Consider the following 25065-nt stretch of genomic DNA (forward strand, 5'->3'; position numbering starts at 1 on the left):
AAGGCACGGGGCACGAGCGGGTGTTTGCTTTAGAATGGGTCGAGGGTCGATCGGGGCGCTTGTGTGCGCACAACAGGCACAAGCGGGACCGACGACGAGAATGTGTATGTTTTGAGGTAGACTTTGTTGGGACTTAGAAAGCTTAAAAATATGCGACAACACAATATCTATAAAGGCTAGCAACAACGCAAGTGATTAAGCAAATACAACCTCTGATGAGAGGTATTGGTTCATACCCCTCATAGAGGTTTATTTTGAATTAGCTAAAACTTGCCAGTGAACACTGGAGTTACAGTAACATAATAATTCTCTCTAAAGCCTAGAAAACTATTATAAAGATCCTAGAAAGCAATAGAAAAGAGAAATACAAGTAAAGGAAGGTTGGATTCTAACAACTAGGAAATAACCCAACTACCAAACACACTAGCCGTCTTTACCGATTTTCATAAGACAACACTCCGTTGAATTTAAGGTGTGTTCTCTTCAACTTATAATGCATGAACTTATCTTATCTAAACTTACCTGAACTTATAGGAACTTATCTGAACTTATAGGACCTTATTTAACTTATATGACCTTATTGGAACTTACATAACCTTATTGGAACTTATATGGCCTTATTGAAACTTATACGACCTTATTGGACCTTATAGGAACTTATAGGAACTTATAAGACCTTGTAAGACCTTATAAAACCTTATTGAACCTTATTAAACTTTACTTAAAGTTTATTAGATTATTACTAAACTTTTAACCATTAGAATATTGAAAATAATTATCCAAAACGAATACTCTGATGATTGAAGCAATCAATTGATAAGATATACAAGTATCATTATTATTAAGAAACAAAACATGTTACCTCTAAATATTTACAGGCGGTGTTGCAAAATTTTGTGATTACTACTACGTACATGCTATTTGTTGTGTGCCTCGCCAAAAAGACCATCAATTGATTTGTAATGCACACGTAATGTTTAAAAGTAATATTGTCCCTTAAAGTTATATTGATAATAAATTAATAATAACATATTAAAACTTACAAATAATTGATAATTAATAACTTCAATTGGTGATGACAAATACTTTTAATATAATAACATAAATATGATGTATTTAATATAAAACCGCACGTAATTATAATATTACATATTTTATTTAAGAACTTATAGAAACTTATACGACCTTATTGGAACTTACATGACCTTATCAGAGCTTATTGAAACTTATATGACCTTGTTGGAACTTATAAGACTTATTACAACTTATCTGAATTTATAGGACTTGAAATAAGGTCTTATAAGTTGAAGAGAACAAGACCTTAATGGAATGGTGTTTGTCTTAAATCTTTGGTTGTACAAGTAAAGATGGTTGTGAGTGGTGTCGGACCGCACCTTGTGCCGAATATGTATTCTTTATCCCCGGATAGGCCAAGTCAAGCCTGACCTATTAGTTATGCCCCATGCTTTTCCGACAAAAATGATACTCAAGCACCACTCACAACTTTGACCCGTATTATGTTATTTCTTCCAAATTGCCAATACTACTACCACCAATATATTTAAAAGATCATATAAACCACTTTTTTAAGATCTATGTCCGATTGTTTTAAGTAACATCTACACTTTATTTGACATAAATTATTTTCCTAAATTGCTCCAAATCATTATCGATAGTTAGTAACTTGGTACTACATATCATGAGAAAAACAGGTAATTACAAGTTGACAAGTACCATGAAAGAGTGAATGGAAAGGTCTAACGGTCGAAAAATTGAACTTAGAAACTCAACGCAGAATCAATTCCGTTAGACAGAAGCACAAAAGAAAACACAACAAAAAAATAAAAAGAAAATTAAAAAAAAATAAAGAAGATGAGAAACAATGACAAAAAAAATCTTCTTCCCCGGAAACCAATCGAGAAGAGAGCGCACGGATCAGTGACGTGGCAAATGAACAAATAAAAATCCCGCCTAAAAATCCCCTCTTTAATGTAGCTCCTCTCTTCTCTCTCCCACTAAAGAGAGAGATATTTGGAATTCACTCGCCTTAGAATTTCAATTCAAATTCCCACTAAACCCCTCCTCTTCTCCCCTTTTATCCCCCCCTTCCCCCCCGCTCCTTTCTCTACCTTCCTATCTCTCTTCTCTTTCTCAATATCGCATTTTCTCTTCAAACCGCATATCTCTCTCTCCCCTTACTTTCTCTCTCTTCCTTCAAACCCTAACCCTAACCTCCAGGTACCTTTCTCTCTTCAGATTTCCTCGCTTTTTCGCTCGTTTCCGTTGATTTTCTGCTCATTTTTCGCTGATCCTTTTGTATTTTTGTGTTATGTTGCTGATTTTTGTTGTTGTTGTTGTAGATATGAAGGGAGGAAAAGGTAAGGCTGAAACCACCACCACCAGGAGAGGCGGCGATGCTAAGTACGTTTTCCCTCTGAGTTCGTTTTTCGCGTTTTTTCATTGTTGTTGAATTTGATGGTTGAAGCTATGTTTGATTGTTTTTGTTTATGATTCGTTCTTAATTGTTGATTTGAGATGCGAGGCATATTTTGAGGTTTTTTTTAGATTTAGGAGCATATTTGTTGTCATTGATCTTATATTTCCGAATCATATGGGTAAATTGTTGAATTTGAGAAAGAGTTGCTTTTTTTGGATTTTTTAATTCCGAATTTGCGCATATTCGTAGTAAATGATCCTTCATTATTGAATATGAGAAGTGTAGCGTTGATTTTGTAAAATTTCTTTTCATTTTTTATTTTGTTAGTTTTGTAGATTAGATGTGCGGCGTAATTGTTTTAATTTTTCAAAAATTTAGGTTTAGTTTTGTAATTTAAGTATGTGGTTATTGAACTTGAGATTCGAAGTTCTGTGAAATTTTAAATATTTTTTGCTTTCTAGATCTGAGATCTTCGTGTTATTTTGTCTTCTGTTTTGTTTGTCTGCTCAATTACAACAATTAACTTGAACATTTCCATTTCATTTAGGCTTTCTGTGAAGAAAGGAGCCCCTGCTAAGAAGGGGAAGCCAGCAAAGGACCCTAACAAGCCTAAGAGGCCCCCAAGTGCCTTCTTCGTCTTCATGTAACTCCATTTCTCATCCGTTTTCGTTTTATTGGTCAATTGATTTGCGTCTGCTTGATTTGATCCGCTGTTTGTGAATTATAGGGAGGAGTTTAGAGTGACATACAAGCAGAAGCACCCTAACAACAAATCTGTTGCTGTTGTGAGTATTGCTTTTACGATCTGCCTTTACTTTACTCGTCGATTCTTGTCATTTTTTTGATTGTTGGTCTTTTTTGCTTTTGTGATTTTAATTATTAGGTTGGGAAAGCTGGTGGTGAGAAGTGGAAGTCTTTGACTGATGCTGTAAGTTTGATATTGATTATCTTTGGTCAACTTGATTGTAGTTACTAGAAATGAGTATAAACTAATTGTTGTTTCTGAATTGATTTCAGGAGAAGGCTCCTTACATCCAGAAAGCCGAGAAAAGGAAAGCTGATTATGAAAAGAACATGACCACCTACAACAACAAATTGGTATAACCTTAGTTTTCTTTATTTAATTTTCTGTTTCAAATGTAATGTGTACTGTTTGTTTGTTGGACAATTTGAAGTGTTAGTAACTGTTATTCAAATGGAATGTAGGCTGAAGGTAAAGATGCAGAGGAGGAAGAAGAGTCAGACAAGTCTAGGTCTGAGGTGAACGATGAGGATGATGAAGATGGCAGTGGCGAGGTATATATTATTTTAGTCTTATCGTTGATATAATCTGAATTTGAAATAGTTGTGTATAGCATAAGGACTTTGCTAATTGTGTGCTGTACTTTGTGATTAAACAGGAGGATGAAGATGATGATTAGGAGGGGTTTGCAAAAGATGAAGCGGTTTGTGGTTTTGGATCACCTCATCTCGATTGGAAGTATAAACTGTTGGTAGTTCAATATAAGGAAACAATGGGGAAACAAAAATCATCAGTCTGTATCTTTAAGTCTTAACTTTGACTTGATTAGCTTTGGCCTCTCTGCCCTGTAGAGCAAGTAGTGTTTTACTTTTGTTTTAGTTAAAAATGATTAAGATCTCTTTTGGGTTAGCTGAATGGTAATCTTAAATACAGTAGTTGTTTTTCTGTGCCAATGCTCGAGTAAATTAAATATCTTCTATCCTTTTCAATTATCTGTTGCTGGGTTTGGCTTCTTGCAATTTATCAACTGCTCTCTTTGGCCTTTTGCTCTTTGCTCATGATAATTGTGTGAATGCTGAACACATGAATTTTTCGTTGGTTAAAATAGCTGTTTAGATTTTTGAACACATTAGTTCAAATTACATGATCAATTACAATAATTTCTCGGATGAAACCAGTACACACTAAAGTACTCTGTAGCCAGTACATACAACGGGGTTAGCCAGTACATTCTTTCTCGGATGAAGCCTGGGTAGTGGGCGTTTTACAAACGTTTGTTTACAAGTGCAAGAAAGCCGTTTTGTTAAGAAATTTGTCCAAATTGTTTATTTATTAATTTATTTTATGAATCACTTCAAAGAGTTCAAACACATGGACATTAGTAAATATATTCAATCCAAATCAAAGAATTAGTACTTTGTATTATTTGATCACTCTGGGTTGTAAGATAGCGATAATTTAATAGCATTAGGTGTGCTGTTAGTTGATTGAAAGTTGATTAAAATTAGAGGAAAATCTTGTTTGAACAAGTGAGTATCCGTAGTATGCGTGCTTGAATCATTACCAAAACCTTGGACAATGAGTTGTTCGGCAATTTGGTATTGCATTGATATTTACTAAATCGTTTTTCTATTGCGAGAACGGTTCCTAACTCTAACAGCTTGATGGGAGTAGTCTAGCGCAATTTAGAAGGTGGACTATGGTGCACATAGAGCATGGTGCACCTTAAGAACATTAGTATATAATTAAAAGAACATATGGTTACGTAAAAAGAACATGGACACATATTTTTTTATATTTTTAATAAATTGTGATTTTTTATAATAAAAAAGTAAAATATTATATCGCATGTTTTTTGCCGTAGTGTCATGTTCTTTTGTTTATGCACATGTGTTCTTTTGGTGCACATGGTGCACCATGCTCACTGTGCAGTCCGACGGGCGCCCAAATAACCGTTGCATCCGTTTGAAATAAACTCTAAACATTATACTACCTCCTCAACTCCTAGTATAGTACACATTCACATTTAACTCATAAATCCATTTACTCTATAAATATTCCAACAGTTCTTACTTCCACTTTTACGCACACCAAAAAAAAAAGAAAAAAAAGGAAATAGCACGACAAATTATTGCTCAATGGCGTTCTGTTTTTTTTTTTTTTTTTTTTTTTTTTAAACTTTAACATGACAAATTATTTAGGGATGGAGGTCCTTTTCTTCCTTCCCTCCGTTTTGGTTAGTTAGTTGGTTTTCCCTCCATTTTCTTGGTATTACTTTTTGTTATACGGACTTACGGAGAGCATATGTATCTTTCTCCTTAAACCCTTCGCTTATTTTCCCCACTTCTGCATTTTATTCTTGATTAACTTATTGGAATTCTTGATTTAATTCGACAAATTTTCAATCGATTGCCTCGTAATTACTCTTTGCGTATCGCAATATGATCCATGATTTCCATTCAAAACAACAGCCTGATTATTATTCTAATCAAGATTCCACTAGATTACGTGAGATGATTTTCCAATCAAAACACCGGACTGATTATTATTCTAATCAAAATTCCACGAGATTATGTGAGAACATTTTCCAATCAAAACAACAGCTTGATGATTTCATGGAATTTTTTTTATACGATATGAATTTTGAGAAAACGCATTCCAATTTGATTGTTGCAATTATTATTTTCGGAATTGTGGATGTTGAGGATGAAATAAAGTTTAGGACGGACCAATTCAAATAGCAAGAAAGGTGTTCGAAGAAATGTTTAACTTAGTGCACACAAGGTGTTCGACGGAATGTACCAGTTGCAATGAAGTGGGCTTGTTTCTGAAGCACACAGGAGGGTTTTGGTAAATTTTCTAGAACTTAAATCCCGCCTTTCGATTCTTTGTTGCTTGAAACTGATGAATTATGTGAAATTATAGTTTGTTGAATACGAAGTACTTCGTATAAAACAAAGATTGAATAGTAGAAGTATAATTGATGATTAATTTAAAATAATTAAAAATTTCCGAAATGATGTGATTTTTTATGGAAGTAAGGATTTATAAAACAAAGAACTAGTACATGATAAACACTAGTAGATACAAGAGAATCAAAATTTGGAGTAAAAGTTCTTTGCTACATTACTCCGACACTTCATCGGACGGCCCGTGTCCGTGTCGACACGACCCGACCCGCGACACGACACACGACACGTGTCTGGAGAGGTGTCGACACCGGCGTCGGAAAAGAGTCCGAAATGCAGTGTCGAAATCGGAAGGAGAAAAAAAATTGAGTAACATAATTCAAATTCGAAACCCTAGATCTAGAAATTGAAGGCCGGGGAAGACGAGAGAAGAAAAAACATATTGGGGCTTTTATTGTATATGAAAAAACGTGCGTAATGCACTTTTCAATCTTTGTTTTCACTCATGCTTCAGAATCATCCATGGTTTCCGGCAGTCTTCATCCTCTCTTTATAACTAGTACTTGAAATATTAATTTGAAGCGACTTTCGTCATCCTGTGATATGATTTACTCTTTTCATTTTTACCCTTCTTAAAAGGTTTACCTTTCCTTTCTACGTTAATATAGTTATGGCTTTGTCCGCTTTGATTCTTTTTGGGTGGGAAAATTTCTGATATTTTTTAATTACTTAATTTCTTTCATGTCTGTTACTGTGTTTATTCACTTGGTTGAGGAAGTATAGTTATTGTACAGGAAGCCCTACCGGCAAGCCGGTAGGACATCCCATATCACTAACAAAGGTGCAAAACAAGTAATACAGGCCAAGTCCCCAGTCGGCATTTGGACCTGGCTATCTACGGTCGGCATTATTCAGCCGACATTCAAGTCACGGGTCCCAAAAGGAAGATCCAGGGACCAAAGGGTGAAAACCCGTATCCTCCGTACAAACCACCCGTCTATAAATATGGACCCCCATTCAATGCCAAAGGTACGTAATCTCACCCAATCATTCTTACAAGCATTTATTACAGAGCAATCAACGTGATCTGACTTAGGCATCGGAGGGGTAATTCTCGGATCACCCCCCAGGATAATTAACCATTTCATTGCGCAGGATACAATCAGCAGTGAACACAAGAGACAAGTTGTTAGGTTATGATACATATGACATTTACATAGATCATGCGGAAACAACCATTAACCCAGGAAACATATTATTTACACATAATCATATAGCATAATTTAGATGCATACTCTTTGTTGCGTGCCCTCCCTAGCTGCGCCCGAACCGAACAAGAACAAGTCTTTTAGGACTCCAAGTGTCGTCCCTCCGTAGATAGTCCACAGCACGTCCGGATCCGCCTTAAGATTGACCAACTAGAATCGCCCTTAAGGTACTAGAAAATTTCGGCACTTTTGAGCAAGATGTGTGTTTTAATTTTCTCTCAAAAAACTCACTTTTGAATACTTTGAAACTTGTGTATAAATTATGACCCCTAGGCCTTTATTTATAGAGTTATGGAAAAGGAATCGTAATCCTAGTAGGATGCGAATTAATTGGAATTAGAATCCTACATGAATTCTATTTAATTAATTTATCCAATTAGGAATAGAAATTTAATCATACACTGACTCTTGTAGATTCAGGAATCACGCATGAGCACAAACTCACACACACACGGCAGCCACAAGGGCTGCCCATGCGCGTGCGAGCAGCAGCCCGCGCAGCACGGCCCACGCAGCCGTGGCCCTTGGCGCGCGCTGGGCCTGCCTTGCGGTAGGCCTGGGCGCTGCCTTGGCTGGGCTTGTGGCGCGCATGCTTGCTGGGCGATGGCCCCGGCTTCGTGCTGGGCCTTCGTCCGGCAAGCCTCGTCCGATGCTTATTCGTACGATACGCTTCCGATTAAATTTCCATTTCCGGAATCTATTTCCGATACGAACAATATTTAACATTTCCGATTCCGGAATTAATTTCCGTTTCGAACAAATATTTAATATTTCCGTTTCCGGAATTATTTTCCGATTCCGGCAATATTTCCGATTCTGACAATATTTCCGTTTCCGGTAATATTTCCGATTCTGGTAATATTTCCATTTCCAATAATATTTTCCGATACGTACCATGTTTCCGTTTCCGGCAACATCTACGACTTGGATAATATTCATATTTCCGATACGATCCATATTTCCATTTCTGGCAATATCATCGTTTCCGGAGTATTCATTTCTTGCCTGTGACGATCTTAGCTCCCACTGAAACCAAGATCCGTCGGTTCCGAATATTCATAGATGGAGTATTTAATGCCATTAAATACTTGATCCGTTTACGTACTATTTGTGTGACCCTACGGGTTCAGTCAAGAGTAAGCTGTGGATTAATATCATTAATTCCACTTGAACTGAAGCGGCCTCTAGCTAGGCATTCAGCTCACTTGATCTCACTGAATTATTAACTTGTTAATTAATACTGAACCGCATTTATTAGACTTAACATAGAATGCATACTTGGACCAAGGGCATTATTTCCTTCAGTCTCCCACTTGTCCTTAGGGACAAGTGTGCATTTCCTAATTCCTTTGTCGCTCGATGCTTGCTCTTGAACATAAGGTAAGAGTTGTCATCCTTATTATGTCCAGAGGTGTTCCTCGGTTTCAGAGTTCAACTGATCAAATAAACAGATAATCATAGCCTATGATTCATCCGAGCACGGCCATGCATTTCACAGTTTCTAGCTCTCCGAGTGGCCTTGTACAACTTTTAAGCATCTCTTCCCGATTTATGGGAGGACAATCCCAATCTTGCGATCTTGAGATTAGACTTCGTTTGATAGGTGATTACCTGAGCGTTGCCTTTATAGCCTCCTTTTACGGTGCGACGGTTGGTCAACGTCAAAGCAACCAGTTCTCAAACAAGTAATCTCAAATCACTCAGGTATTGAGGATTTAGTGTCTAATAATTTAATGAAATTTACTTATGACAGACTTTCATCTCTTACAGTAAAGTTTCATAGGTCTTGTCCGATACTAGTCTTCCCAAAGTAAGTATCTATGCAAATGATTATGACATTGCCATGTCCACATAGTTCAAGAAACAGAACTACTAGTCATCTTGCATTCTAATCGTCTAACGTTTTCTATGCGTCCAATTTTATAGAAAACTCCGATTAGGGACCATTTTCAACCTTTGACATTCAAGTTCACTTGATAGACATTTCTTAGTCACAGGACTGGTCCTGACAGTCTATCTTGAATATATTGTCAAGTTGAAGGGACTCATCATTTAATAAACCACAAATTAAATGGAAAAATGAATTTCTTTCATTTATTGTGAATGATTAACCAATAATGTTTTACAAAGATTTAAACTCTAAAACTTTAAAACATTAAACAGAGACATCAAAGCCATTCTCCAATATGCTTGATTCCCATAGCTGCAGTGTGCGAGTTGTGCTTCGCTTGCGGCAGAGGTTTAGTTAATGGATCTGATATGTTGTCATCAGTTCCAATTTTGCTTATCTCGACTTCTTTTCTTTCAACGAACTCTCGTAGAAGGTGAAATCTACGAAGTACATGCTTGACTCTCTGGTGGTGTCTAGGCTCTTTTGCCTGTGCAATAGCTCCGTTATTATCACAATACAGGGCTATTGGTCCTTTAATGGAGGGGACTACACCAAGTTCTCCTATGAACTTCCTTAGCCATATAGCTTCCTTTGCTGCTTCATGTGCAGCAATGTACTCCGCTTCAGTTGTAGAATCCGCAATGGTGCTTTGCTTAGCACTTTTCCAGCTTACTGCTCCTCCGTTGAGGCAGAAGACAAACCCAGACTGTGATCTGAAATCATCTTTGTCGGTTTGGAAACTTGCGTCCGTATAGCCTTTAACAATTAATTCATCATCTCCACCATAGACCAGGAAGTCATCTTTGTGCCTTTTCAGGTACTTCAGAATGTTCTTGGCAGTAGTCCAATGCGCCTCTCCTGGGTCTGACTGGTATCTGCTTGTAGTACTGAGTGCGTACGCAACATCCGGGCGTGTACATATCATAGCATACATTATTGAACCAATCAATGATGCATATGGAATCCCATTCATTCGTCTACGCTCATCAAGTGTTTTTGGGCACTGAGTCTTGCTTAGAGTCATTCCATGAGACATGGGTAGGTAGCCTCGCTTGGAGTCCGCCATCTTGAACCTATCAAGCACCTTATTGATATAAGTGCTTTGACTAAGTCCAATCATCTTTTTAGATCTATCCCTGTAAATCTTGATGCCCAATATGTACTGTGCTTCTCCTAGATTCTTCATCGAAAAACATTTCCCAAGCCAAATCTTGACAGAGTTCAACATAGGAATGTCATTTCCGATAAGCAATATGTCGTCAACATATAATACTAGGAAAGCAATTTTGCTCCCACTGACCTTCTTGTATACACAAGATTCGTCCGCGTTCTTGATGAAACCAAAGTCACTGACTGCTTCATCAAAACGTATATTCCAGCTCCTGGATGCCTGCTTCAATCCGTAGATTGACTTCTTTAGCTTGCATACCTTTTTAGCATTCTTTGGATCCTCAAAACCTTCAGGCTGTGTCATAAACACAGTTTCTGTTAAAACGCCGTTTAAGAAAGCAGTTTTGACATCCATCGTAATAGACTTTAGCATTGCAACTGGTGAAAAGGTTTCATCGTAATCCACACCGTGGACTTGCCTGTAACCTTTTGCAACCAATCTAGCTTTGAAAACTTCAAGTTTCCCATCCTTGTCCTTTTTCAGTTTGAAAACCCATTTGCTTCCAATGGCTTGGTAGCCATCTGGCAAATCGACCAAATCCCATACTTGGTTTTCAGACATGGAGTCTAATTCAGATTGCATGGCTTCTTGCCATTGCTTGGAGCTAGGGCTCGTCATAGCTTGCTTGTAAGTCGCAGGTTCATCACTTTCAAGTAATAGAACGTCATAGCTCTCGTTCGTCAAAATACCTAAGTACCTTTCCGGTTGAGATCTATATCTTTGCGATCTACGCGGGGTAACATTTCTAGATTGACCATGATTCTCACCAGATTCTTCTAAAGATCTCTGAGTTTCATCCTGAATGTCATCTTGAGCATTCTCTAGAGTTTGTTGTTCGACTCGAATTTCTTCGAGGTCTACTTTTCTCCCACTTGTCATTTTGGAAATGTGATCCTTCTCCAAAAAGACACCATCTCGAGCAACAAACACTTTGTTCTCAGATGTATTGTAGAAGTAATACCCCTTTGTTTCCTTTGGATAGCCCACAAGGATACATTTGTCAGATTTTGGATGAAGTTTGTCTGAAATTAATCGTTTGACGTATACTTCACATCCCCAAATCTTAAGAAAAGACACATTTGGAGGTTTTCCAAACCATAATTCGTATGGAGTCTTTTCGACAGCTTTAGACGGAGCTCTATTTATAGTGAGTGCAGCTGTATTTAGTGCATGTCCCCAAAATTCTAATGGAAGTTCGGCCTGACCCATCATTGACCTGACCATGTCTAGCAAGGTTCTGTTCCTCCGTTCTGACACACCGTTCCATTGTGGTGTTCCAGGAGGAGTCAATTCTGATAGAATTCCACATTCTTTCAGATGGTCATCAAATTCATAGCTCAGATATTCACCGCCTCTATCAGACCGCAGTGCCTTAATCTTCTTGCCTAATTGATTCTCTACTTCACTCTGAAATTCCTTGAATTTGACAAAGGATTCAGACTTATGCTTCATTAGGTAGACATAACCATACCTACTGAAGTCATCAGTGAAAGTGATAAAGTAGCTGAAACCACCTCTAGCATTTGTACTCATTGGTCCACATACATCTGTATGGATTAAACCCAATAGTTCATTTGCTCTTTCTCCGACTTTAGAGAAAGGTTGCTTTGTCATTTTGCCAAGTAAACATGATTCGCATTTACCATAATCCTCTAAGTCAAATGGTTCTAGAATTCCTTCCCTTTGAAGTCTTTCTAAGCGTTTCAAGTTTATATGGCCTAATCGACAATGCCACAGATAGGTGAGATCTGAATCATCCTTTTTGGCCTTTTTGGTATTTATGTTATATACTTGTTTGTCGTGATCTAATAAATAAAGTCCATTGACTAATCTAGCAGATCCATAAAACATCTCTTTAAAATAAAACGAACAACTATTGTCTTTTATTATAAAGGAAAATCCCTTAGCATCTAAGCAAGAAACTGAAATGATGTTTTTAGTAAGACTTGGAACATGGAAACATTCTTCCAGTTCCAAAACTAGCCCGGAGGGCAACGACAAATAGTAAGTTCCTACGGCTAATGCAGCAATCCGTGCTCCATTTCCCACTCGTAGGTCGACTTCACCCTTGCTTAACTTTCTACTTCTTCTTAGTCCCTGTGGATTGGAACATAAGTGTGAGCCACAACCTGTATCTAATACCCAAGAAGTTGAATTAGCAAGTATACAGTCTATAACGAAAATACCTGAAGATGGAACGACTGTTCCGTTCTTCTGATCTTCCTTTAGCTTCAAGCAATCTCTCTTCCAATGCCCCTTCTTCTTGCAGTAGAAGCATTCGGATTCAGAAGTGGGTTGACTGACCTTCCTCTTTGCAGATTTGGCGCCAGTTTGCTTAGTTGGGCTGGCCTTGTTGCCACCTTTCTTAGCATTCCTCTTCTTTCCAGATTTCTTGAACTTGCCCCCACGCACCATAAGCACATCCTGCTTATCACTTTTGAGCGTCTTTTCAGCGGTCTTCAGCATACCGTGAAGCTCAGTGAGCGTTTTGTCCAGACTATTCATACTGTAGTTCAGTTTGAACTGATCATACCCGCTATGAAGAGAATGGAGGATGGTGTCTATAGCCATTTCCTGAGAAAATTGCTGATCCAGCCGACTCATATTCTCAATGAGTCCAATCATTTTGAGAACATGTGGACTTACGGGCTCGCCTTTCTTAAGCTTGGTCTCAAGAATTTGCCTATGAGTCTCGAATCTTTCGACTCGAGCCAGATCTTGGAACATGTTCTTCAACTCACTGATGATTGTGAAAGCATCTGAGTTGATGAACGTTTTCTGCAGATCCGCACTCATGGTGGCGAGCATTAGACATTTCACATCCTTGTTGGCATCAATCCAACGATTGAGGGCAGCCTGAGTGACCCCGTCGCCAGGAGCTTCGGGCATCGCCTCATCTAGGACATACTCCTTTTCTTCCTGCATAAGAACTATTTGCAAGTTCCTTTGCCAGTCAAGGAAGTTTTTCCCGTTCAACTTCTCCTTTTCGAGAATTGATCGAATGTTGAATGAATTGTTGTTTGCCATATTAAAAACTACAATTGAAAAGAATAAACAAATAAATAACCATTCACAGTTTCTCTTAATAAACTTAAATTCTAGCATACATGCATAATTCAATGTTTATTAAGCATTTTATTCAAGTTATGTGTTCCGGCAGGTGTGAATAAAATGATTCCAAGATCCTAAAATCATTGAAGAACTAAGCACAGTTTGTCGACTTAATCCTAGAACATCTTAGGTAAGCAAAAGCCTTTTGCTAATAGTCTAGAAACTATTCTTGGTTGATAGGTACGTCTAAGAACTTATTAGGTAAACCTATCGAATTTGCCACGACATAAAAGGACTCCTTACTTATATCGTTGAGTTTCACCAAAACTAACATGTACTCACAATTATTTGTGTACCTTGCCCCTTTAGGACCAATAAGTAACACCTCGCTGAGCGAAAACTATTACTAGATTGATGTAAAGGATATCCAAGCAAGTGTATATTTTGGCATGGCACCTTTTAACTCAATTTTTTAAGTTTGGAACTTAAGGCTCTTACTATGTTGGTTAGATTTTAAGTGAACTAAAATCCTTAATCATGCAACATAATCAAGCTTTTGATCTCATGCATTTTAAGACATATTTAAAGCAATAAATAACTTAAAACATGCATAAGATATTTGTGATCTAGTATGGCCCGATTTCATCTTGAAGCTTTGACTTCAAAGTCCGTCTTGAAAATCTCCGTGGGAGGCACCATTTTCTTCAAATAGGATAAGCTATAACTAATTACAACTATTTGATGGTTCGCAGACCATATTTGAATTGAAAAATAACTTTGGTACTTTAGACCAATTACATTCAAATTAATGGTACGCAGACCATATTTTCTATCCTATTTGGGCCATACTAGTCACTTCATAACCTGCAAAACAGTACATATACAATATATACCATTCACCCATTCATTATCATGAATGGCCCACATAGCTGGTTAGTAAAACACATTATGCATCACGTAAACATTTGCAGCAATTAATCAAGGGCACCAATAATCTACCAATTATTCAGTCCTTATTAATTCTAATCGAGTTGTTTTAACCTTAAGGATTTGTAGACCTAATCAAGAGTTTATGACTAAAAAGCGCTCCCACTCAAACCAATAAATTCATATGCTTTACTAATTTTAAACATAAAATTGTATTTCTAGTCTAACCGGAAACATACAAATTTAATTAAAATTTAAAGCTCATATAAATTTATAATTGAATCCAAAAATTTAATTTAATTTCAGTCGCATTAAAATTAATTCATGATTTTAATTTTAGTAAAATAATTAGAATAAATTCCATTTATTATAATTATAATATTCAAAATTAAAATCCAAGAAATTAATTCAAATTATTAATTTTAAAATTAATTAAAATTACGTGAACTGAAATTTTCAAATTAAACATTCAAAACGATCTAATCGTAACGCAAACACCCTACGCGTTGCACGCCCATGGGCCGTACGCACACAGCCATTGCTGGCCATGTGCGCGCAGCCCATGCGCTCGTCACATAGCTGCTGCTGTCCTATCGCAAGCCTCCGCACAGCGCCCCATCGCACGCGAGCTATTGCTCGCAGTGCGCGCGCGCGAGATCGCTCGCTGGGCGCGCTGGCTCGCTCGCTGTGCGCGCGAGCCATCGCTCGCTGGGGCGCGACATCGCTCGCTGGGCGGGCGACATCGCGCGCTGCGCGCGCGAGCCATCGCTCGCTGGGGCGCGACATCGCTCGCTGGGCGAGCGACATCGCGCGCTGCGCGCGCGAGCAGTGCTGGGCGCAGCGCTCGTGGCACGCGAGCTTGCGCTCGCTGCGCGCGAGGCTGCGCGCACTTGTGCGAGGCAGCGCACGTTGTGGCGCAGCTCGCTTGCTGCCCACACGCGACTGCCTTGGCTCGCCCTTCGCCCATGCCCATTCGTTCATTGCTCGTGGCACACGACACAAGGCAGGGCTGCTGCCTTGTGCTCGTGCACTACGCCCTTGCTCATTGCATTCGTGCCGCACGGGCGACGAGCTCCCTTGCTCGTCGTCGCATGCCCGCATTATACAACACCCCTTAAGGGTAACACGAAGCGTCCATTGCTTCGTGCGTGCAAGTTATTTGAACGAATCGCATAATAAATTTAAAATTTATATTTAAAATTAATGACAAATTAATAAATATTATTAATTTCATAATTTTAGGGCGAAAAATCGAAAATTTATTATCCAATTGATTTCCGATTGTTATGGATTCAAGTCTAGGTCATAAAAATTTAAAATTTATCGTAAATTTACAATTTTTATGGTGGTTTTTAATCATAGGTTTCTAATTAAATTACAATTAATTATGAAAATCAAATTAATTCTAAATTATTCTAATTTTCAACAAATTAATCATAATTACAAATTAGATTGCATAATTAACAAGACTAGGCATTCAAACTTGTTAAACATATGCAGTAGGTCAATCAAAAATTCAAGATTTATCAACAAGAATCGCAAATATTTAATTTAACATCTTAAATTTACGAAATTTTGCATTCGAAAAACTAAAACCTTCGAAAAGTCATAGTTAGGCTTCGAATTTGAGAATTCTGGGTTCGGCAGAAAAATACTATTTTTGTCAAAATTTTAGAATGCCTTTTACATGCGGAATTGACACAAAAATCACTCAATTCGGATGAGTAATGAAGAAACTGCCGAAAAACTGCGTACGTATAATTAAATAAACGCAATTTGCAATTAATTAACAATTACGAAAATTAATCACCCCTTTTAATTCTTGCAAATTTCTAATATTTAACCATGTTCATGCAATTTAGATTATGAAAATAATAAGGGGCTCGTGATACCACTGTTAGGTTATGATACATATGACATTTACATAGATCATGCGGAAACAACCATTAACCCAGGAAACATATTATTTACACATAATCATATAGCATAATTTAGATGCATACTCTTTGTTGCGTGCCCTCCCTAGCTGCGCCCGAACCGAACAAGAACAAGTCTTTTAGGACTCCAAGTGTCGTCCCTCCGTAGATAGTCCACAACACGTCCGGATCCGCCTTAAGATTGACCAACTAGAATCGCCCTTAAGGTACTAGAAAATTTCGGCACTTTTGAGCAAGATGTGTGTTTTAATTTTCTCTCAAAAAACTCACTTTTGAATACTTTGAAACTTGTGTATAAATTATGACCCCTAGGCCTTTATTTATAGAGTTATGGAAAAGGAATCGTAATCCTAGTAGGATGCGAATTAATTGGAATTAGAATCCTACATGAATTCTATTTAATTAATTTATCCAATTAGGAATAGAAATTTAATCATACACTGACTCTTGTAGATTCAGGAATCACGCATGAGCACAAACTCACACACACACGGCAGCCACAAGGGCTGCCCATGCGCGTGCGAGCAGCAGCCCGCGCAGCACGGCCCACGCAGCCGTGGCCCTTGGCGCGCGCTGGGCCTGCCTTGCGGTAGGCCTGGGCGCTGCCTTGGCTGGGCTTGTGGCGCGCATGCTTGCTGGGCGATGGCCCCGGCTTCGTGCTGGGCCTTCGTCCGGCAAGCCTCGTCCGATGCTTATTCGTACGATACGCTTCCGATTAAATTTCCATTTCCGGAATCTATTTCCGATACGAACAATATTTAACATTTCCGATTCCGGAATTAATTTCCGTTTCGAACAAATATTTAATATTTCCGTTTCCGGAATTATTTTCCGATTCCGGCAATATTTCCGATTCTGACAATATTTCCGTTTCCGGTAATATTTCCGATTCTGGTAATATTTCCATTTCCAATAATATTTTCCGATACGTACCATGTTTCTGTTTCCGGCAACATCTACGACTTGGATAATATTCATATTTCCGATACGATCCATATTTCCATTTCTGGCAATATCATCGTTTCCGGAGTATTCATTTCTTGCCTGTGACGATCTTAGCTCCCACTGAAACCAAGATCCGTCGGTTCCGAATATTCATAGATGGAGTATTTAATGCCATTAAATACTTGATCCGTTTACGTACTATTTGTGTGACCCTACGGGTTCAGTCAAGAGTAAGCTGTGGATTAATATCATTAATTCCACTTGAACTGAAGCGGCCTCTAGCTAGGCATTCAGCTCACTTGATCTCACTGAATTATTAACTTGTTAATTAATACTGAACCGCATTTATTAGACTTAACATAGAATGCATACTTGGACCAAGGGCATTATTTCCTTCACAAGTCAACCTTACCCTGTTCTAAATCCGCAACCGGAACAATTGGCGCTAGAAGGAGGGGCAACCCCCACCTCAAAACAAACCTACAGTCGTTAAAAAAAAACCCCTCATAAACACAAACGAAACAAAAATGGAGAGTACTCAGTCGGATTCAAACAAGAAGAGCAAAAAACACGCCCCAAAAATCAACCCACAAAACATACAAGATCGCAGGAGACCCACTCATAACACCCATTGAATCACAGCCCAACCCCCATCTGAGAAGCCATTCTGACGTCAATAAAACTCCAACGACAACCGGTAACAAAAACAATGTCACACCCCTTCGGTTCCTGGGATACACAGTCGAGGACGACGACTCCGAGGTGGAACCCGAAAGCCCAATAAGAAACTCCATCCAAATACCATCACAACTCACCAGTCAGTTCTCAGAAGAACAATTGGCCACGACGCAAGCAGTGATGACAACCTTGTCGACCCTAAAATCAAGGAGGAGAACCAATACAGAACCTGCGCCCATGGAGGTGCCAACCGGTAAATAAGTAGCCGAAATCCCTGTCGGCCAAAAGAGGAAGAGATTGCCGGTAAGAAATTTGTTCGGAGGTCATGACATGGAACAACCCGAACCCCAGCACAGTAGGCACGATGTAGTCGCCTTGCGCAACCAACCTGAAAATGTAGTGATAGAAGAAACAAGGGAGGCACCCCAAAGATATGCACCGCGCTGCTACACCATTCAACCAGCGAACTCACCCTTATGTATGGAAATCCTAGAAGAGCCAATGAAAAAAGTGAAATTCCCGCTGTGCAAATACGCAAATACGACGGATCAACTGATCCCGAAGTCCATTGCACCATGTTCGAACATCATATGATGTTATACACCGATTCTGACGCCATGTGGTGCAAAGTATTCCTTTCCACGCTCCTGGGGGTAGCGTCCGGTTGGTACAAATGGCTGCCGAAGGGATCTGTGTACAACTACCGACAGTTAGAGGCAGAGTTCATGCTCCGATTCATCAGTCGGCAACAAAGAAAGAAAACATCCGGGGAGCTAATGGCGATCACACAGAAAAATGGAGAATCACTAAGGGACTACCTCACCCGATTCAATAACGAGTCAACAAGCATACCCAATTTACAACAAGAGATAGCTGTCGTGGCCCTAATGAGGGGAATGAACAACTGCAAATTCAAGAAATACCTGGGAAGGAAATCGTTCACAGACTTAGGCAGTGCGTTGGTAAATTTAAAGGCCCATGAATACATCAAAAGCGACGGTGCCATCAAAAAACAATGCTCAAAGACCTGCCCAACCAAACCAACAACCACAACATGGAGGGTACAGGAGAGACAGTCAGAGGAAAGAATACCAGGGAAAAGGGTATCAAAAGCAGACAAGCCAAGCTATCCGGTGTTCCATGAATACACCCCCCTGAATGCCCCAAGAGCTACCATCTATAACGTCAACAAGAATGAAAACTGGAAGAGGCCACCCCCAATGAGTAACAAACCCAGGCCATAGTCGAAATATTACGCCTTTCACGAGGACCGTGGACACTACACTGAAGAGTATAGAGAGTTGAAAGACAACATCGAGGATATGATCAGAAGAGGCTACCTGACAGTTTGACACAATATAGAGCCCGACAAGACAACAATAGTCAACACAGTCACAACCAGCAGAATAACAACCCCAATAACATGCTACCGGCGACCCAGTCACCGCTCAAGATTGAGCAAAAGGCACCAAATTAAAACCAGCCGTAATGCAGAAACCAGCCGTAACCGCAGAGGTTTTAAGCTTAGAAGGCCTTTTCTGAAATCAGAGCTACATCTCCACGGGGGGATTTTCTTGGGTTCAGTTATATCCCCCTTAGTTATATAGCTTGAAGCCTTGAATTCCCCCCCTTTGTCTCCCCTTGGGAATAATGGGAAGAATAAATCATCACATTTAAGTATCCCATAGTCAAAGATTAGCCCAATCAAAAAATAAGAATAAAGGTTGTGCAAAGTTGATAGTATGATAATCAAACCCATTTTAGTCTATACCTTAGTGCGAAGAAGATCTTCTGAAAATTCTTTTTGATTATGTCTGTACAGATTTCCAATTCCGAGGAATGATTAAATTAAATTACATGTACTGATTAATGAATACTGCTTGCTACATGTTAGTGTTTGTTGAATCTGTGGCTTCTGTTATTCAAGTTAGTGAGTTTTTTTACTGATTTATAATTTCATATAGAATTAGGATCATGAGATTGTTGTCTAGCTGCACTTAAAATCCACATGTCAGTTCCTTCAAAGATCAGGATTTATGATTAATAAGTCATCTGCCTATATTTCTGATTTCTTTAAACTTCTATTTATCCTTTGGCTGTTTGGGTTCCCCGCTCCCCATCAATAATAGACATCTCAAACACATAACTCGTTCATCAGCTGGCCAGAAATTATTCAGACGGTATATGTTTCCTATCAACGGTCTAGTGACCTGTGACCATCAATAACAATTTTTTGCTATATGTGGGTGGCTGGGTTCTTTAGTTTGAGAGGGAATTATAGGACCTTTCAGGATTCGATATCTTGTAATGCTTAGGGATCAAGCGGTTAATCTGACTTCTCTTCTGGCTTAAACTTATGGGGCTTTCTATGGTGTAGCGCCTTTTGATGTGATGCATGATTGCAGCCCCCCTTTTCCTTTTTGCTCTACTTCTGTAGATTTCTGGCCTCCCTTATAATTATCTTCTTTAAAATAGTATCAACTACTCTGTATTGGCTGATTATCAGTTAAAAGTATTTGTACTAACCATTCTAATGCTATGTGTTATACTTCCAAAGTAAAAGACTCACTGTTGTACGCCTTACTATAAAGTGGTTTTGAGGAACACCTCATAACGTGTAGTGCTTGCTAATTTTTGTTTTGATGTCATAAGACTGAACTCATTTAGGGCATTGACCACTTAGACACTTGAAAAACAGATAGAATGTAATGCAATAAAAAAGGAAAAATGTATAACAACATTATTGTCTGAGAAATCACTATTTTGCTCTTTAATGCAAATAACTACCTTCAAGAGCACCCAGTAATATCACTAAAATCTGATCAAATTGCATAAATTCGGAGTCTTTCTGACGAAAATAACTGCACTGATGATCTGACTTCTGAGTTGCTGATCCACCTTTCTCAAGAAAAAAGGATGAAGAAAAAAGAAAAAAGGAAAAGGAAAATGACTAAGAACTGCGCTAATGAGTACGAAGCTTCAGTACATAACTGCTTGTGTCAGTTCGGCTTATAGCGCAGCATGGAGCAATAGGTACTTACCCCAACCTGGAGATATGAGTTACTCTTCTAGTATGAATTATGAAATTCCTGAATTGATGTAGTGCTCTTGGGCAGTCTGCTTCTGTAGATTATTGCCATAATCCGGTTATATTTGCCACAATTCAGGTTCTTTTTCCCACTGGCAACAGGAGAGCATGAAAATCAGGATAATGGATTAGATAAGAGAAAGCAATCCATGGAAAAATGTAATGTCAACCAACTTAGGTAACGAGTAGCTTGTCTGTAAAAAAACTGATGATTCAATTGTTTTGGAGAGATTTATTTGTATAGGTAACTGTAATGCATCTGGTATATGGCTATAAGTCGCATTATTACTCAGTTAGAGGGTAGCTTGAGCAATAAGAAGAGGGAAATCAGTTTGAGGAGGGAATCAGTGTATAAATAGGGGAGATTAGTGGGAGAGAACTCGGAGAAACTGAGTGGAAATTTGTTTAGGGTTTATTTGCTTCAGTTAGCTTTGAAGTGTGCACTCGAATACATCATACTTGATAACTATATTTAATTTTCTGTGATTCTCATATCATTAATCAAATTTCATATTCTTATTTAATTTTCTGCTCATAGTCCATATCCCAGTTTAGTAACAGAGAATACTTACCGGTAAAGGAGTAAACACATATTTGTTGGTTTGGATGTTAGTATGCTCGGATATTTTCTCGCGCACATTTTTCTCAAATTCCTCTGGCATGTTAGTCAGAATCAGTTCCTTGAAGGTGGTTCGTTTCTGCAATTCACCGGGAAGCTCTTTCAACTTCTGGCAACATCTGATGTTTAACTCTTTGATTTTAGGCATTCCTCCTTGGTCCACTACCCATTCCTCCAGTTTATTCAGCATCCACAGCTTTAATACACGAAGATTACTAAAGCCATTTTCGGGGCAGTGCATTTTCTGTCCAGTATAGGATTGAGCCAGGAGCCTGAGGACTGATAAGCATTGAAGCTGTGATAAAATCTCCATTGGGTCTTCCTGTAGGTTTGAGATGGACAATGTGAGGACTCTTATATATGGTGAAACTCGTCCTTTTTGAGTAGACGGCTCAGCTGTCCGAACAATTTTAAGTGAGTAAGGTTGCTCAATTCTGGCAAGGGGTTCAAACCAAGGCTGGAAGGGCGACCCATTTTGTCCTTTGATGTCAAGCTTAATGATTGAAGATGAGTTAAGCTTGTAATCCATTCCAGCAGCTTATCAAAGTTGTTTAATTGGCAAGTAATGCCTAACTCTCGTAGATCAACTAATTGCTCCAGTTCATTCTCCATATTGTACCCATCATCAATAAGCAATCCCCAAAGTGTCAGAAGTTGTGAATTAGGGTGCTGCATACGAACCTGAGGAAGATTAAGATGTCGGAGATGCTTCAGTTTCCAAACAGAAGTTGGCAAAGTGTTGATATACGTGCGCTTCAGGTCTAGTGTTTCAAGGTAGGGAAGATCACCCACAGATTCAGGAAGACTATCTAGAAATGTCCATCGAAGACCTAAGTATCTCAATTGAAATAGATGCTTCAGTGTTGTAGGCAATATTGGCTTATATACCCCCTCCAGATCAAGCACCCTTAGCAGTCCAAAACCTTTACTGCCAGTTCCAATGATTCGGCGTAAGAAGTTCTCTACTCCTCTAGCTGGGGTGTCATATCTTTGAAAGTTGAATGACAAGTAAGATCGCAAGTTCTGAAAACCAGATTCAGAATTGTAATCCTTGATGTCAGTATACTCTACAAATCTACGAACCCAAGGAATTGTGGGATTGTTATTGGACATGTCATGGATATGAAAAAGGCTGATTTCCTGAGCTTTGGGAGACAACAGGTCACGTAGATACCCAGGCAAACGACATTTCTTGGGTCCTCCATCCGATCTAAACTTGGATATCTTTACGAAGTTCCTCCTTACCAAATCATCAAAACACTTCTCAGTTCTCACCCAAGTCTTCCCCCAATCTTGGTGGGCGTCGTAGAAATCCCTCTGCTAGCCATAGCCGAAGTATTCTTCTTACTGACAATTAAGTCAAATTCTTTTGGAAAAAGTGTCAGGTAGAGCAAGCAGAGCTTATCGTGTGCGGGTAGATCAGCGTAGCCCAATAACGAGATATCCGTGCTACCCCAGTTTCTGAATAGTCGGGTCCACTCTGCAATTACCATCTTCTTGGTAGATAAGAAACCCCCAAGGAGCACAATATTGAGGGGTAAACCTTGACATTTCTCCAGAATTTGATTCCTTAGAGAAGTGTTGCGAGAGATGACACTGCTGCCCTCCTCCTTGCGTAAGCTCTTCAAGAACAACTCCCAACTGTCATTGTCACTCAGTTGTTGCAGTTCTAGAAGCTGAGCATCTCCCTCCCATGACTCCTTTTCAGTTTTCACGAGTAATGACCACCACTCTACACCCTTGGATTTTTTTTACAACATCATGTATCGATTTTTTCCAAGTATCCAGCTGTTTCCTCGCATCATCCAACACTATCAAGCACTTCTTCCCTTAGCTTGCAACAAAACACATAACCTTTCTTTTAGCTTTCCTTCTTCAACAACTGCAAGCTCATTATCCCTCTTTTTGTTGACCTGATTGCATACTTTAAGCAGTACATCTTTAAAATCTCTTTCCTCAGAGACATTGAGCCAAGCGTGACATGCAAACTGCTCTTTGATTGACTTGTGATTGTAAATCCTTTTTACCAGGGTAGTCTTCCCCGAGCCCAAAGGACCAACAACCACAATTATTTTACAATCCATATCAGTTAACCACTTCAGCAGTGATTTCTCGTCATCCTTGAAGCCAACAAAATTCGAATCATCTTCATATAAACCACTGAGCATCCTCTTTAACTTGTTATCACTGAGGTTATCCAAATTTTGCTCAGAGGTGATGTCTAGTACAAGCTGCTTCTGCTCTTCCCCAAAAGATATGCCTCTCAAGCTTGCATCTTCAACGCAACCCGGCCTTTCCTCCTTTAGCTTTTTTACATTCTCCTTTTCTTGCTTCATTCTCTTGCGAAGCTTCTGGCAGGCTGTCAAGTCATGGAAATAGAATCCATAATTCTGGAACAAGCTACTCTTCTTCTTCTTCTTCTTCTTGTGTACTATTCTGACATAAGATTCAACTATGTCCTCCACATTATATACTGTTTCTAGATATTTTCCAGCCCACTTCTTGGCTTCATTTTCTTGACGCTCCTCCGCATCATTTTCTTGACGCTCCTCCGCATCTGTTAGGAATCCTCTCATCTTCCTAAGCTCTATTCTAATGTCTTCAACTTGGTCAACGACTTTATCAAAATTAATGGATTCCTGACGCAGGAGGTCTATGACTTTCTGGATAATCACAGACACCACTGCTTCAACAGCCATAGTTAGAATATGAGGTCTAACTGCGGCTGTTATTGTGATTAAAGTGCTGTTTGTGACCAATTTCTCCAGGGAAAATAACTATTCCAGTACAGAAATTGGTAGTGTTGATAAGTCTTGATAAGGTGGGGATGGAAGACTGTAACATTTAACTTTGTAATTAGTAGCCATGCACTCATGCACTTAACTGAACCACTCACTGTGTCCACAAAGAAGAGGACAAAACACTATCACCGTAGAAAAGTTTAAAACTGGTGGGACTGCGATATTTACCATTCTACTCTACATTGATCCACACATTGTGTCCACAAAGAACAAATCTCAAATTTTTAGATTTCCATAAACAAGAAGGAAAAAACTTATAAGAGTAGCGACTAGCGCGAGGATGAATTTACTGCGATTATTAGGATCTTTAACCCCTTTTGTTTGTTATTTATGCAATGTCGTTTGTTCTCAAACCGTTGTTCTTGTTAATTTTACTACTAGCACAGTAACATTAGTACTATTGCTGTGACCATTTATTATTCTTCATTCTTGTTAAGCGAGAAAACTGTTGTTCTCAAACTTATGTTCTTATGTGAGTCTTTTAAGTCTCTCCACCAATTTACATTGGTCATTTTGCCTTCAAGATTCAAGATTGTTGTTTGCCCTTCAAATTTTCAGACTGAGAAACTACCCATTTCACAGCCAGGGGTTTGCTTGTTGG

The 25065-nt window shown here is 38.9% G+C and overlaps 3 protein-coding genes across 3 annotated transcripts; 2 read left to right on the top strand and 1 right to left on the bottom strand.

Moving 5' to 3' along the window:
• The first annotated feature begins 1943 nt into the window (after nt 1-1943).
• On the top strand, nt 1944-4132 carry LOC110805524 (high mobility group B protein 3). Its single transcript, XM_022011142.2, has 8 exons — nt 1944-2238; nt 2361-2421; nt 2985-3080; nt 3165-3222; nt 3321-3365; nt 3455-3535; nt 3644-3733; nt 3838-4132. Exons 2-8 carry the CDS (start codon nt 2363-2365, stop codon nt 3856-3858), a joined length of 450 nt encoding a protein of 149 aa, XP_021866834.1. The 5' UTR covers nt 1944-2238; nt 2361-2362; the 3' UTR covers nt 3859-4132.
• Nucleotides 4133-18432: 14300 nt separating this feature from the next.
• On the top strand, nt 18433-19200 carry LOC130461805 (uncharacterized). The gene has a single exon (XM_056830025.1). The coding sequence runs from the start codon at nt 18433-18435 to the stop codon at nt 19198-19200; it is 768 nt and encodes a 255-aa protein (XP_056686003.1).
• A 1443-nt stretch (nt 19201-20643) lies between these two features.
• Nucleotides 20644-24682, bottom strand: LOC110805529 (putative disease resistance protein At1g58400). The gene is made up of 5 exons (XM_056830026.1): nt 23484-24682; nt 22938-23411; nt 22233-22803; nt 21617-22200; nt 20644-21136 (listed from the first exon to the last, which is right to left on the bottom strand). Exons 1-5 carry the CDS (start codon nt 24360-24362, stop codon nt 21104-21106), a joined length of 2541 nt encoding a protein of 846 aa, XP_056686004.1. The 5' UTR covers nt 24363-24682; the 3' UTR covers nt 20644-21103.
• Nucleotides 24683-25065: the final 383 nt, after the last annotated feature.

The sequence above is a fragment of the Spinacia oleracea genome, chromosome 5, assembly GCF_020520425.1.
Source record: "Spinacia oleracea cultivar Varoflay chromosome 5, BTI_SOV_V1, whole genome shotgun sequence".
Classification (NCBI taxonomy): Eukaryota; Viridiplantae; Streptophyta; class Magnoliopsida; order Caryophyllales; family Amaranthaceae; genus Spinacia; species Spinacia oleracea.

Coding starts and splice junctions, on each gene's coding strand:
- LOC110805524 (XM_022011142.2), top strand. CDS start 2,363: ATGAAGGGAGGAAAAGGTAAGGCTGAAACCACCACCACCAGGAGAGGC. Junction 3,223..3,320: donor ACAACAAATCTGTTGCTGTT/GTGAGTATTGCT, acceptor TTTAATTATTAG/GTTGGGAAAGCTGGTGGTGA. Junction 3,366..3,454: donor GGAAGTCTTTGACTGATGCT/GTAAGTTTGATA, acceptor AATTGATTTCAG/GAGAAGGCTCCTTACATCCA.
- LOC130461805 (XM_056830025.1), top strand. CDS start 18,433: ATGTATGGAAATCCTAGAAGAGCCAATGAAAAAAGTGAAATTCCCGCT.
- LOC110805529 (XM_056830026.1), bottom strand. CDS start 24,362: ATGGCTGTTGAAGCAGTGGTGTCTGTGATTATCCAGAAAGTCATAGAC. Junction 22,804..22,937: donor AGATTGGGGGAAGACTTGGG/TGAGAACTGAGA, acceptor CCCAAAGCTCAG/GAAATCAGCCTTTTTCATAT. Junction 21,137..21,616: donor ATGTGTTTACTCCTTTACCG/GTAAGTATTCTC, acceptor TCCTGTTGCCAG/TGGGAAAAAGAACCTGAATT.